Below are 15,404 nucleotides of genomic sequence, written 5' to 3' on the forward strand. Positions count from 1 at the left end.
ATCATATACACTTTCCACATACCAGAATCTTGCAACACGATTGGTCAAATTGACGCCACATGATACATGTAGATTTTGTATCCTAATGGGGGAAAGGTACAATGTATTCAGCATGGGGGGGGGGGTTCAAATAATGATGCGGCAAAACCGCGATGGTTGTTTGTTTTATGACGTAGAGTGCAGTACGCGTCACATTTCACAAGATAGAGCTCAATGACAATGACAATGACATTGACAAATTATTCTCATGTTACCCACATTGGGGTATTGTCAAGTTAACACTGTAAAGTATACAATTCAATTAATCAATACAAATTAACACTATCGTCAATAGTGAGAAAAATTATGATGATAATGATAATAATAATAATAATAATAACAATATTGATAATAATTATTATAATAATTAAACAACAAAACGATAATAACAATTACAACGATACTTAATGACGAAATTAATGGAAGCAATTGAAAAAGAAAGTTACTGGCACCAGTAAATTGATATTTGAATTAATTAATTACTGAAAATGTTCTTGATATCAATTTAATAATTTGATATAAGACAAAACAGAGGAACATTAGAGTTAATATTGAACTCATAACGTGTTTTTTGCACAGACTTAAATTAATGAAAACGAAGCATTATTTTTCGACAGAGTTTTACAAAGTAAATGTGTACATGACCTTAATTGCTGTGGTTTACCGCGTCACATTTGAACGAATCAATTTAATCATTAAACATACGAGGAAAACCCAACAATTCATTTTGTCTCGTAAGCCTATGTCTCAGATCACATCTAAGATTTAGTATACGTGATCATTGTATTGAATTTATAGCCTTAATGGACCTTTATCTAACTAAATATGAAGTGGATTGACCTGTTTGATGTCAATTTATGTTTACTACTTCACAATACCCTACAATGATGACGTACGTTACACTTTAATAACCATGAAGACTACCTCCGACTTTTCCAAAATTCATCAGATATTTAACAAATTAATCTATTAACCTTATTGTGATAGTTACACTTAAGTACATTTTTCTTCAACCTAGTAATCTTAACACAACTACGAAAAAATCATTTTTTGTTGTTGCTAGCTATGAGGAAGACAAAAGATAAGTCTAGAACGTTACATATACTTTCAGGATTTTCTTGCCCGAACAACAAATATTCTCCGACACAAATATGATTCAGTAATAGGCTACAATTATATTCAATTAATTCATGTATTATGTCTAATTACGCTTTTACTTCTTCTTCAGTAATGTTCATAACAATTATGGCAACAGTTTACAAGGCACACGTTACAATGCCTTTCTATGCAAGAAGCGCATAAAAGACGTTTATATTAAATGAAAGTACAAAAAACTTAAGACACCGTATATAATAGTATTATTACTGATTACAATGCACTGACAAACTAGTTGTATTCATTCAGCATTCAACTCATCAAATTAATTTAAATTTTGTTCTATTATGAAGTTATTAAAACTAATAAAATAAATTTCAGCAAAGGAGAGATATTTCCTTTGATTTCTGCAAAATATGGGTTCCTCCTAAAACCTTTTAACAACCATGTCACCTTAAAAGGAGCAAGCGCCCCGGAAATACATTAATTCAGAATGACTTTACATTTTTAGAAGAATTTATGTTCTACTTCCTTGTTTTCATGTTGCTGTTTTAGACAGGGACATTCTCGTTTACATTATATTTCTGTTAATTTTTTGTTAAAGCAGTGAGTGCTTTTCAATGATTAAAAATCGAATATTTTAATGTTATTGTCTATGTGTAAGACATAAACCTGCTTTCCATTGTAAACGAAACACTGTACCGTGCGTTTATAGACAGTTTTTGACTGTATTGTCTGACGGTGTTAACTTACACCAGCGCCATTTTTTTTATAGCAAAATACAAAGTGCTTCCGCCATCGCTTGCATGGCTTGTATGGAAAGTGCCCAACAGGTATATAGTTGCTCAACTTAATTCTTTGAAATGGGGTGCCAGTGCAGTGGGTAACTATGCAATGGGTAACTATGCACGGCCATGCTGAAGAACAGCCATTGGCGTAAGTATGCCACCGTGCTAAAATATAATAAACAAACAAACAAACAAAGCAATGGCTAGTACGTACATTAAGGGAGATGAAAGAAAGGAGTGGAAACTCTTGTAATTTATTCTAAAGCGTTACAATGGGATGTGTAACATTCCGCTTTGAAGTTCCATGCTCCGAGCCGCGGTTCCACTGCGGGGGAATTTCCGAGGCCAGGCACCAGTTTCACATTACAAAGTATTAAATTACCGGCAAAATTTCAGTTTAAATTATAAATTTTATATGAGAATTGCATTAGGAATAGTGCACCAAAAAAAAAATCGAATTTAGTACTCCGCCATTCCTATAATTTGTGTGCCAGAGTTGGTAAAAGAAAAATAAGATCCTGACAAAGACTCAATAATTTAGGATAAAGTGCTAATTTGTGGATGTTTTAATCTCCCGTTATTTAATCCATGATTTACAATCTTCGATAACTTTAAGTTTGCTAATGTGTGTTTTTGCGTGTTTTTTGTATTTTTGAAGTTGGAAAAAGGGTGAAATTACACCAGTTTGTGTTCGCTTGTTCTACAGATTACACATTCAACAATGAAATTGATGAAAAATCATTGAAAGGGACAGCGAACAGTTGCTGGTATACCATGTTCTGATGTAGGAATTCTATGAAGCGGGTAGTGCCGGCACAGGACATCCTTCTGGTGCTGTTGTCACAGATGGTAGATCCACACATGGAAAATTCGAATTCGCAGGGAGAGAGCGAATGAAGGATGGCAAGAAGAAAACAAAAAGAAGAGAATTAATAAGCTTTATCTTTTTGATGAACCATTAATGATAATATAAGAGTACCTAAGTGTGACGTCATACTGTCCACTGTCTAACCATTACGAGCCAGAGCAAATAATTTCCTGTAGGAAATATATTTATTCAGATGGTCATATCTCAGCCAATATTTAACGTATTCAATTGTTTTTCAACATTTGGACATTATTTTTGATGCTCTTTCGGAAAATGAAGAAAAAATAGATTTTTATGACGTCACAGCTTCGGTATGACAGAGTTTGGCCAAATTGGTTTCACTTGGTCACAAAAATGGCGTAGAATATATGGCTCTGGGTAGCACTATATTATAGCTTAAAGGAAAAGTCGATTATTGTTTAAGACCGCAATTGCCTTCAAAGCTATCGCTCTTATTTTTATTTATGACATTTCTAGTGCACTTTCAGAGCCTAAAATTGCTATGAAGGTAATTTTAGACCCCAAAATATGTGAATGTAGATTTAATACGATTATACCAATTCAACTCTACTTTTTATTTTAATACGGTGACGGTTAATTAATTAATTAATCAATAATAACAATACACGGGCCGGTTGGTTGTGCGTAGCACGAACATGCCAACAAAGAGCCAATATTGGTATTGACGAGTCTGCGTGGGGTCCTTCCGTCCTTCCGTCTTCTGGTTTTGTTTCCTTTCTCCTCTAATTACTTCTACCCTCGTATCTCTCTTTTGTTCTCTTTTGTTGTTCTCCCCGCCGCCGCCCCCCCCCCCCCCATTTTCTTTTCTTTTCATGACCGTCTAGAAAGGAATATTGGTATTGGCTGGAATAAAACATAAGTATAAGGCGCTATCATGTTTTTGTCAATGGCTGGTTCAAAGTTACCGAATATTGGGGCACCACAAATATTAGAAAGGGTTAGGCCTATATTTATGGATATTTCAGCCGTCTCTGAACGGATTTTGATTTTAAAAAAAGATGGTTTTGATATTTTAATTGTGTATTCTTTCAAATTTGATAATCAGTTTTCATTATCTCACTTTGTGTAGCGCCCTCTGCAACAACAGAAAAAAGTATCAGCTACTGATGCAAAATTTACGAGCCACTGGCTTTATTGGGCAGGTAGTTACATTTTGCGAATGAGTAAATTCCGACAACAATATAAAACAAATCCAAACAAGTGTAATACCAGAAAAAACACACTTTTTAGAAAACTTCACTTTTTCATGCAAAAATGATTTTGCTCCATGCATCGATCGTAAGACAGATTGCGCGGATAATACAATGTTTCCATATGGACCCATGTATCCCTGCAAGCCCCGATGGCGCGAGCCAAAGGAGCATCCCTTTCTAGACGGTCATGAAAAGAAAAGAAAATGGGGGGGGGGGCGGCGGCGGGAGAACAAAAGAGAACAAAAGAGAGATACGAGGGTAGAAGTAATTAGAGGAGAAAGGAAACAAAACCAGAAGACGGAAGGACCCCACGCAGACTTTTGTTTGCCAAACAATTCGCCATGAAACAAGAGTATATTAAATACAGCAAGCAAACTGGTTTATAACGTTTTTAAACTTACACCCCCCCCCCCCCGAAAATGTCTTCTCCAAGTGCCTTACCACATGTATACGTGACTTCCAAATAGTTCTGAGGGTTCGATGCACATGCCATGCCGTTGTAATTATCCCGCGCGTGAGCAAAGCATCTTTTCCTGTTGCGGCACCTTTGGTTTTGCAGGATACCCGTCACATCTTCGAAACACGTGCTGGCTGGGTTGGCTTGGCTGCTTTCACATATGCTGTTGTCATTCCGACCGTAGAAAGCGCTGCATATGACGACATAGTTCGGGCGACAATCGATCGTACGATATGTCCCATGACATACTGGAGGCAAAATCGCTGTGCAGATGATATGAACGACAAAACAGAGGGTGGTGAAAATAATGAATTTGGACTTTATCATAGAAATTACAGAAATAGCAGGATTAAGAAATGAAAGCTGAGAGGTGGTATACAGGGGCTTTGAGTTTGAGAGAGGGAGATGGGGGTGGGGTTAAAACATTCTAAAATAGGTAAGAGAATTGGAATTCAATTTATAATGATAATTTGTTTACCCAGGGAAGCCTAATCGGCATTAATGCAAGGGCCTTGCAAGTACCTATTTACACCTGGGTGGAGAATGCCAAATGAGTATTAATGTCTTCCTAAGCTAGGTGCGTTAGTACAAGGGTGTGATTCCAACCCCAAACCCTTGGACATGTTGGATTGAGGGTCAAGTGAATCGACCACTATATCACGACACTTAAATTAATTGATAGGAACACAAACACTCACAGGGTCGTGAGTTAATGTATGATTAACAAAAGAACAATTTCCTTAAATTTTTCAGTAGTGGGAGGAAAAGCAAGATAAAACCAGATTGCACCTTCAAAAATCATAACTTTCTCATTATTTTGTAATCGGTTTTTGTTCAAACTTTCCCTGCTTCACTGAGCAAAACCTCTGATTTAAGGGGGACGTTTGGTCCTATCTACTTCTTTTCTCATCGATTTTCCATGAATTGTCTCTTTCGGTCTTTCATTATCTCTCTATTTATTTTCTGTCTATTTATCATTTCCCTTTTAACATGAAAGAACGACTTTGAAGGAAATCGAAAGGGAGGTTTCAGAAACGTATTTCACAACCTATGTAAATCACGTTCAGATTACGAAATACGTTATTGTCATGTTCTCATGTTTTATTAGAGGATTGACAGTGCTATTGACATTGCCCCAGGTCGACTTTGCGGCAGTGTTTGCAATTATTGCAGATTCACTCCCTTTTTGTGTAATTCGATGTGTAAAGGGGGCTGGTGCTCTCCTCCCCCTGAGCGGTATGCCTCCTTTATCTACAACACTGACAGCTACAACCCCAGTAATATCGACAATTTCTGTAGGTAAACATAGGTCTACATACTTGCTGGTGGTACCGTCGGCTGCATTGCTGTTGTCGTCGGCTGCATTGTCGTTGTCGTCGGCTGCATTGTTGTTGGCTGCATTGTCGTTGTCGTCGGCTGCATTGTCGTTGTTGGTTCTTCTATTTAAATCGAAATGGTGCAAAATCATAATAATACAAGAAAATAAGTAAAATCAATTTCATTTCAGGATGTGCATCATAATCAAAATAACCGCCCAAAAGGATTATTCAATCAATTTATTAGTTCTTAGCACTTGTATTACTTTTTTTTTATTTTTTTTTTTAAATTGATTCCAAACAATACAAATCAGTCTTAGAAATAAAATACAGTTGTTTTTCATCTTGACATAAATTCTAAACATATTCATTACACAAATTGTACGATTGATGACAAAAGAAAATGAAATCACCATGCAACACACACCACCCGACCACACTTCCACACATATACCACACACTGTTCCTAGCCTCCTCCGTGTAAGAATGGTGGTGATGCAGATTTTTCTTCTGCCCCCCCCCCCCCCCCCCTTTTAAACGTTTTTGCTCATTACGCCACTGCCTCTGGAAGGTTTACCCCTCCCCCCCCCCCTCCCAATCCCAAACTGCTTCTGGCGCGCCTGCTGTCGAACCCCCAAATCGAATTTTATTCTAGAGCATTGTTTCTCATATCCTTTGAAAGGTATAAGAGCCGTCAAGAATATCATTTCACATTTTCGAAATCAATACTCAAAACCAAAAAGGTAAAGAGTATATATTGATTCCTTTTTTAAAACAAATCCACCTAGCTCTATTTCTCTTACAAAAAAATCATGATCTCGGAATGGTAAATCGATCACATCCGTTCCATAGGATGACATTTTTGTCAGGTATCACTTCAGCTACGCAGATCACCATGGCAGACAACAACAATAGGTTAGACGGGTAGGGCTTCGACGCGACACATAGTTGCCCTTCTTCGTGCCATTTCCCTTCAAAACTATAGGATTTAAAAATCTCGGAAACGATTTTGACGTTTACAATGCCAATTCCCTTTAGTATATCTTTGTGCAGACATCGAAGAGTAAAAAACACTGTTTTAACTCACCTGGACAGTCGAAGTTATTGCATTCTCGGTTCTCTACAGCAACTCCCTCGCATGCTTTGGAAGAGCACGTTCGAGATCGAGACTGCTGTCCAGCTCCACAAGTCTTGGAACACGATGACCACTCTGACCACGCCGACCACGCTAGATGGGAGAAATGACAATAGAACAGAAAATCAGAAGGAAACGTCTAAAGCAAAAGAAAAGTAGTTAAAAAGAATACAAACACAGAATTCATTAGAAGGCAATGGCAGTGAAAAACATGGCAATGTCTCAAATACAAAATCAAATGATACATCATCACAAAAGAAACTGACGGATCACAAAGTGATACACGTATATTTGACGGAAACTATATACCAATAGGTTCGTATTCTAATGATTTAGTTATACTCGACCCTGGTTCTAAAATCATGTTTAACAAAAGGAAAATTTAGTCCTCAGAATAACTTAGAAATCCTGCTTCATCCTATGAATATTATTATACGCCCTAACATATCCGAATACAATAGTCATGCGGCGGCTGGTGTCATCTGAGTTGTCGTCGGTGTTGTTGGTATTTCTAATTTATAAGCAAAGTACAATTAAAAAAGACTGTTCAATTTTCTCTACAAAATCTCCGGCTCAATGTATAAACGTATACATGGAATAAACGGGGTGCTCCGCCATTCAAAACCGACGCATGGATATACACATTTTTAGCATTACAGAAAGCTAACACGGGCCGGGTGAATTGTAGGTTTAGTCTGATTACTATGATATTTGAATCTTAAAGGGATAGTTGAGTTCTGTTGCAGAGGGCGCTACACATTTTTTTTTTTGGGGGGGGGGGGGTGAGATAATGAAAAACTGAGTGTCAAATTTGAAAGAACATACAATTTAAATGACAAAATCATCTTTGTTTGATCAAAATCGGTTCAGAGACGGCTGAAATATCCATAAATATAACGATTTTTAATATTTGTGTACCACCACAAATATTCGATAATTTGAAAAAGCCGTTGAAAAAACGAAATAGCGCCTTTTACGTTGTATTTCAGCCAAAGCCGATGCTGGATTTTTGTTAGTAATATTTTTTTATTTTTTTGATAAGTTTTATTTGCAATTCACATTATCACAAAAGATAATCTCAAAATAAATACATATCTTTTTTTTCAATGATACAGAGACATGATTGAATGAAATGGAACAACTCATAAAATAACATTCAGTAAGATTTCAATTACTATACAGATACTATTTTTTTCTTTTTTCTAATGGAATTCAAAACAGTTGAGTTTAAAGGATATAGGAATGATTTAAATAAAGGAACGATGTCTTGACATTTACATGAAAAGATGAAATATTTGCCATATAATATCATAGTTTTTACCAGATAAAAGTGTTCTCTAACTAATGTTCCAAAGCAAATTTCTATACGTGATAATCTAATGAGTCGGATCTTTTTAGAAATCAGCCAACTGTACAGATCATTCTAGAATCTTGAGACAAAAAGGCAATACAAAAATAAATGAATTATTGTTTGTTCATTTTTATTACAAAATTTACATATATTTTGATCAAAATTTCCGATTTTATACAAGAAGGAATTCGTAGCAATTTTCATAATAATAAATGAATAAATTTGAATTGAAAATTTCTCAATTTGTTATCTATTGATGATTTATATATTCAATTAAAACAAGACCTCCATATTTCGTCATCTGATAATTGTAGTGACAGATCATTTTCCCATTTGAGTTGTTGATCTGTTTCTGACAAAGCAATAGTATAACTACGTATAAAAGTAGAGTAACATAATTTAGAAACTTGTTTGTGTTTAAGGAAATTGTGTAATCGATCATCATGTGGTTCATTTAATTCATTTTTTTTCTATAGTTTGGTTCCTTATTTCCCTTTTCCATTCATTTGGGATAGTAGATATAAGCGAATTGTATACCACAATAGGTACATAACCATATTTCTGAATAATAACTTAAAAGGTTTTAAAATGTCCGTCTCGTGTAAAAATATCAGAAATGTTAATTAAGGATGAATCAAACCATTTTTTTAACATATATTGGTTTTCCATCAACTAAAATGTGAGAATTAAACCACAGAGGTTGGGATAGTATTTCCTTAAACTTAACAGGGTTGTAGTATTTGTAATATGACCATGAAATTAAAACATCCCACAAATTCAAAATACGCCGTGCGGCTACCCTAACGTAATGTGACCGCTTGCGTATATGACCGTGGGATTGCTGCGGCAGTCCTACAATTGCTATTGGCCGTAGATATTTTAGACCGCACGGCCACCGCGGCAAATGTGACCTAGGCTTCAGTAATCTTTCTTTTTTGAGTGTGTGTGTGTAGTCCTGAAAAGACTGTTCGTAATATTTATTGAGCTTATATTTCTAAAGAGAACTATAGCGCCGATTGAAATACTGACAGTCCTTTTCAGCACTCACCAATCCTCCCCTCTCTCACATGTTCCAACCGTAAGCTTCCTGTTTAACATCAATACTGATAATAATAATGATGATGATTATGATGATAATGATGATAATGGTAAACAAAATATATAATTATAACAAATGATAATAATAATAATAAAGTATTGACAATAATCATTATCTGGGCCCGGCACTTACGTCCTTTGGCAAGACATTAATCCACGTTTGCCACTCTCCACCCAGGTGTAAATGAGTAGGCCTAACTGGCAATCGCTGGGTTATGATAATTGCAGGGCCCTTAGGAAGAAAGGCCTTGAAGCTGGTGAGGCTTCCCTAGCTAAACAAAATTATCGTGATTATTATTATCATTATTTGTATTGTTTTACATACCCGGCGTGCAAGTAGGTGGACCAGGGGACCAACTTGCAGTAATTGCTGTATTGTTCTGTTCACAGACGACCATCAGGTCCAGAGGATCGGCTGTATAGCCCGCCATGCAGGTGTACGTATATTCTTCTCCAGGAGACCCTTCATCTATCAATACATTCTCCGTATTGGTACCGTCAAGCGGTGCACCGCACTTTACCCCTGTTTAACGTGAAATATGAGAAGTGGATGCATAATTAACTACTACTTTGGCGATGGGACAAACTATGATCGTAGAGGAGATCTCAGGGCTACTATCTTCCCGAGCTGAAGGCGAGGTAAGATGGTAGGCCTATAGCCGACCCCATGAGATCACCTAGGCGATGATAATTTGCCCATTCGCCAGATCAAAAGGAAATGGTTATTGGACATCCCATTATGACAATACTATTATAGTATTGTCATAATGGGATGTACCTTTAGTAGAGGATATGTATTGATCTTAATTCTAATTCATGTTCGCGCCACTATAGTGCACTGGACTGTATATGCACTGCATGCTACTTTTGCAAATGAGAAGGTCTTCTTACTCATTGTTGCAAATACGAGCTTGACAATGTCCTACGTCACATTAACCTACGAGTATTTAACATCGACCATTTCGCAACACTATTGGCGCATTAGCTCTTAAAGGGACTTGGTAACATTGTTCATATGAGAGAAAATGGTGCTAAGGTAATGACTTCCATGGTAAATATACAATCTGAAGATGATAATCTGAAGGCTTGAGTGAAAACTGACCATTATTAATGATACAAGTTTTAGGTGAACGAAAATCTTCCCGAAGCAATGAATTGGGTCTATATGCCATTCCAGACATTTAAGTGTTGAAAGATTTTTAAAAGCCTGTTTTATGTCTTATTTTTTATGGAAAAACGGTTGGGAAAATTCAAAAATTGTTGGGAGAATTTACTGTTAGAGGGTGTTGCACAGTGACGCCTAAAAAGAAAAACATAGATATCTTTGTGGTTTGAGAATTTTTTTCAGGATTTTTTGCATGTTAGATGATAAGTACAGTAGAAGGAATATAATAAGTAACATTTCATACAAAAAATTACGTATTTTTTTCATCAACCTTCAACAATGTTACCGAGTCACTTTAAGGGTTGTTAAGATATGACGTGTATTTGAATGGTAAGAAAGGTCCATCGCGTATTGTCTTAGCTCTGTGTTAAATGATAGAGAAAATGTTAAGCGTATTTCACTTTACGTCAAAAAAAACCAAAAAAAATGCGATCGCCAAGATTATACACCCTACATAATATGTAATGTGACTTCATTTAGACCAATCTTAATAATTTTCATTACTCTACCTCAAAAAAATCCCAAATAAAATTCCTAGAAATCACCTGTATAACCCATAACAAGTATATTCGGATTACATATTTGTGACACGTCCACAGCCACGGTCCCAAGCGGTCTCTGTCATGATGCAACACCCTATACATTGTATGCAGGTCAATAGACTTGTACTTCTCTGACATTACTATTTTAATGACAATGACAGCTCCCATGGGAGAATGGCTAACAAGAATCAGATTATCAGCTTATGTTTGTAGTTTCATTTAATTTAAATGGTTGATTTTTATTTTTGTGATTGTGCTCTTACCGTTTAGTCTTCTCAAAAGATATTAATCATAATTTCTGCTGATTAGCTAATGATCGTCGCGGAAAGAGTCATCTCATCGATAGAACATCCCCGGTAAGTCAATACTCAATCCATTATGATCATGTGATATTATAATAGCCACATCAGTATAATTGTGGCGTTACGTGACCTAGCTTTGTTTGGAAATTACATAACATTACGTGGCAGATACACGCAAGTTTTACGATGGCCTCGAATAGTCGGGCGCATCATTATACACCGCCAACCGAACTCCTGTCCAAGCCGATTCATGGCCATTCGTCCAACTGAAAATTCATGTTTGGTGTGATGTCGGTCTAGCGTCGGTCTCGTCGGTGTGACTGAGGTATTGCGGTAGCTACATGACTCGTAAGGGTGTTTGCTGCGCCGTACTTTCTTACAAAAATGAAATAGAGCCTATAGGCACCCCCAGAGGGGTCACTCCCAACATGACTGGCTACGCACCCGCGTCCAGAAAAGGCGTCGAAAGGGTGTCTTTTTCAGCTATACGGCGGCGTCGACGTTTTCCTTATAAAGGGGTGTTTTTCAAGCACTGATCGCACAAAAAACAAAAAAGGGTACCTTTTCAGATTCACAGGCATGGCGTCGTCTACGTTTTCCTTAAAAAGGGGTGTTTTTCGGGTACTGATCGCACAAAAAAAAACCAAAGGGTACCTTTTCAGGATCACAGGTTTCGACGTTTTCTTAAAAGGGGTATTTCAGAAAAGGTGCGATACGCCATTAGGGTCCATTTCAGATGTTGATGGACACGGGTGGGTAGCATTTGTGTATGAGAGTGAGTGACCCCCTGGGTAGCCAGGTAGGCACCCTCACTATGAATATGACGGACAAAGAAAGAGGACAAAATATACAGTTCCTCAGGTAGATAAAGGAACATCCCTTCACTGCTATTATGTAAAGATGAGTAAAACAGGTGAATATGCATGTGACACCTGTTCTACACATCTGTACATAATAGCAGTGAAGGGACGTTCCTTTGTCTACCTGAGGAGCTGTTATTTTTCCTCTTTCTTTGTCCATCATATTCATAGTGCCTGACACTTGCGCAATTTTTGTTCGCGCATGGTTTGCGCATAATCTGCGCATTGTTTCGTGCCACGTTCTTGCCACACCAGGAAGCGTTCGCGGAACATGCGGGAGGATGAAGGCCAATGCTAGTCTGCAAGCACATACCTACTTGACACTTTATCAAAAAGTCATTGTGCCTTGAGAGAAGCCTAGCCCAGCTACCTACTGGTTGTGTCTTCGGTTAAAGTATCACTGTATATAGTTTAGGAAAGGGTTATTCGAACAACTCACCATAGAGAGCTTGGATTCCGGCTATGTCATCATGTTGGGACCCTAAAATTATAATACTAGAATCGTAGAATGAATACATCAGGGAACTGATATCTTGAGAATGGCTCAAACCTAGACTGTGGCCAAGTTCATGCAAGATCAAAAAAAACAAATCGAAGTGGGTAGAATCATCTGTTAAAGAAGAAGATGAAAAAGAATTTGTGAACTTTCTCATTCTTTGTAAGTCACATCGTAAGAATAAAAGCAGAACAAAATGACTCCTGAAAAAGACATGCTCGTCCTATGCCCTAAAGTGCGAAATATGACTAGAAATAAACTTTTAATTTTGCGCCAAATATTCTCATGCCACATGTTTTATATACATGTCGTCCCATTTGCGCATTTCCTGTGTGCAGGGAAAGTAAAAGTTGGGTCAATATCTTTTCGGTTTAATCTAGAAACTCAACTCTTATTCACTACAAAACCAGCCTTTCCTAACTGCAGACAGTTTCTATCTCCGACATACACTTCGATACTATTACATTGTGTGTTTCACAAATGTCTTATGTTATGTGGTTTGGAAATGTTTACTTATTTCAATATCTTAATATATCAATGATATTATGTGCAGCAGATTGGCCTAGGCCTATTCAGGACTCTCCTTCCTGGGATGACTGGTGTGACCAGCTCTCAAAAATTATCTGCTGATACCTTAAATGACTCTCTATCTTAAAAATTACTACTTTATCTTAAAATACGTAAAAGGTGTGGGAGCCAGAGGGAAATGATCAGGGAAGTATCCCCCTTCTTTTTTGTGTGTGTGTGTGGGGGGGGGGGGGGGTCCAACGTAAGAATTGCGAGGAAAGGGCTCGGAAATATGATGATATTTTGCTTTCGCTTTTTACACCGACTTTAACATTCCCATACTATATGAATAGTAAGATTTTCTAGATATTTTATTACAAAAATCATTAGACACAGTGGCCCGAATTCACAAAGGAGGTTTGTCAACAAACCTAGGTTTGTCGACAAAGTTTTTACACAAGCACTTCATTTTCCATCATTGAATAGTGTTACATGTTTACAAGACAAACTAACCCCAAGTTATTGCGTCGTTTAAGTGAACATCGCCTGCGATGGGATTTGTAAGGTCGACAGGCAAGAATGCATGCGCTTGATCAGTCACATCGAAAGGGTAGCCATCTCCATGGTCACCAGAGACAAAGCTAATGATAATGTCTGCACTAGTCGGGTCTGCCGCCATTTCAAAGGTAAGGGCCGAGTATTCGCTCCAAAGCTGTATTAAAAAATTAAAACAAAATTAAAAGAAAAAAAATAGTTTAGAAACCATGTTATAATGAGAAATGACATTGAAATCTGTGATTTACACCCCTCCCCCGCAATAATTGTATTAATTAGTTTATTTATTTATGATATTTAGACAGGGTGACTCATTATCACCAATAATGGTGGTCTTCCATGAGGCCCTGTTAAACATAATGAGGTACAGTAGTTTAACAAATATATATATAATAATAATAATAATAATAATAACAAAACCTTTAACATAAATCCATAATTGACAGCAATAAAGAATAAGTAAGAACATGTATAAACATATATACAAAGGATTTTATATCCTCGTAATAAAATAATGGTTTGTTTGTTTTGTTTTGCTTTGCTTTTTCGTTCAAGAAAACGTTGTTGTATAATTATAATATTTTAATTTAACATTTTAGCATAGATTATAGACGGTAATTAGTTTTTAAATCCGATGAAATATAACTATTAGCATATTTCGGTATGTATTAGACCTTGAAATGGGAATAATCCATTCCCTTTTGAATAACCTGGATCAAACCATCCATAATACCCCAGATACGTACACCGCCAAACCGACTTCAAACTGAATCCACACCAATCGATTCTTGGTAATTCGGGCTAATTCTAGGTCCCCGTCTTATAGAGACGATTAAACAAAATAAATGCACGGACTATAATTCCGTGAACAGAATGAAAATGAGTACGCGTACGAAATTTTATTCCGTCCACAAAAAAAAAAAATTGTATTACAGAATAAATTCAGCACAAAGTCATTTTGTAACAAAATAAATTGTATAACATAATTTTGTTACAAAAGACAGTTTTTAGTGAATTCTGTGACAAAATGATGTGATTTTATACCGAAAAACTTGGGTAACACTTGGCGCCCCATATGGTTCCTCCCGCACCTGTTTTCCTGTACCAGATGATAACAGCAGTTATCACCGGCGTCGGGCACCGTCAAAAGTTTGTGTTCGTCAAAACGTACAATTTTAGCGGTGCCCGACGCCGGTGATAAGGCAATTACAATACGCAAGATTCAGATCTAATTTTGAATTTAATTGACTAAATCAAGTTCGAATGTAAAAAGGTGTTTTTTCCCCCTACCGATGCTAGAAGGTTTATCCTTTGCCCCCCCCCCCCCCCCCCCCCCCCCACTCCGTGAACGGAGGGATACCATGCGTGTTACCAAAATGTCCGGTAAAGGGGTACTTTTCGTGCGACAAAGTCCGGCCCGAGAATTGTAAGAAAAGGGGGTGTATTTGACTTTCACCCGGAGATTTCTTTAAAAAGGGGGTGTTTTTTTTCTCTCATCTCTTTGGACTCCTGAGAAATTATTCCGAATTTAGGGGGTTAATTGAGAATTTTTCCGAATTTAGGGGGTATATTGAGCATTTTTCCGAATTAAGGGGGTCTCCAAGGCTGTAAAAGCC

General features: G+C 37.0%; 1 protein-coding gene across 1 annotated transcript; it reads right to left on the reverse strand.

Moving 5' to 3' along the window:
* Window positions 1-1,092: 1,092 nt before the first annotated feature.
* Window positions 1,093-10,256, reverse strand: LOC105439338 (SCO-spondin-like). The gene is made up of 6 exons (XM_030979206.1): window positions 10,253-10,256; window positions 9,687-9,884; window positions 6,865-7,005; window positions 5,781-5,900; window positions 4,446-4,724; window positions 1,093-2,756 (listed from the first exon to the last, which is right to left on the reverse strand). Exons 1-6 carry the CDS (start codon window positions 10,254-10,256, stop codon window positions 2,716-2,718), a joined length of 783 nt encoding a protein of 260 aa, XP_030835066.1. The 3' UTR covers window positions 1,093-2,715.
* Between the last annotated feature and the right edge of the window lie 5,148 nt (window positions 10,257-15,404).

This window comes from Strongylocentrotus purpuratus, unplaced genomic scaffold (genome assembly GCF_000002235.5).
Source record: "Strongylocentrotus purpuratus isolate Spur 01 unplaced genomic scaffold, Spur_5.0 spur5_scaffold_10, whole genome shotgun sequence".
NCBI lineage: Eukaryota > Metazoa > Echinodermata > Echinoidea > Camarodonta > Strongylocentrotidae > Strongylocentrotus > Strongylocentrotus purpuratus.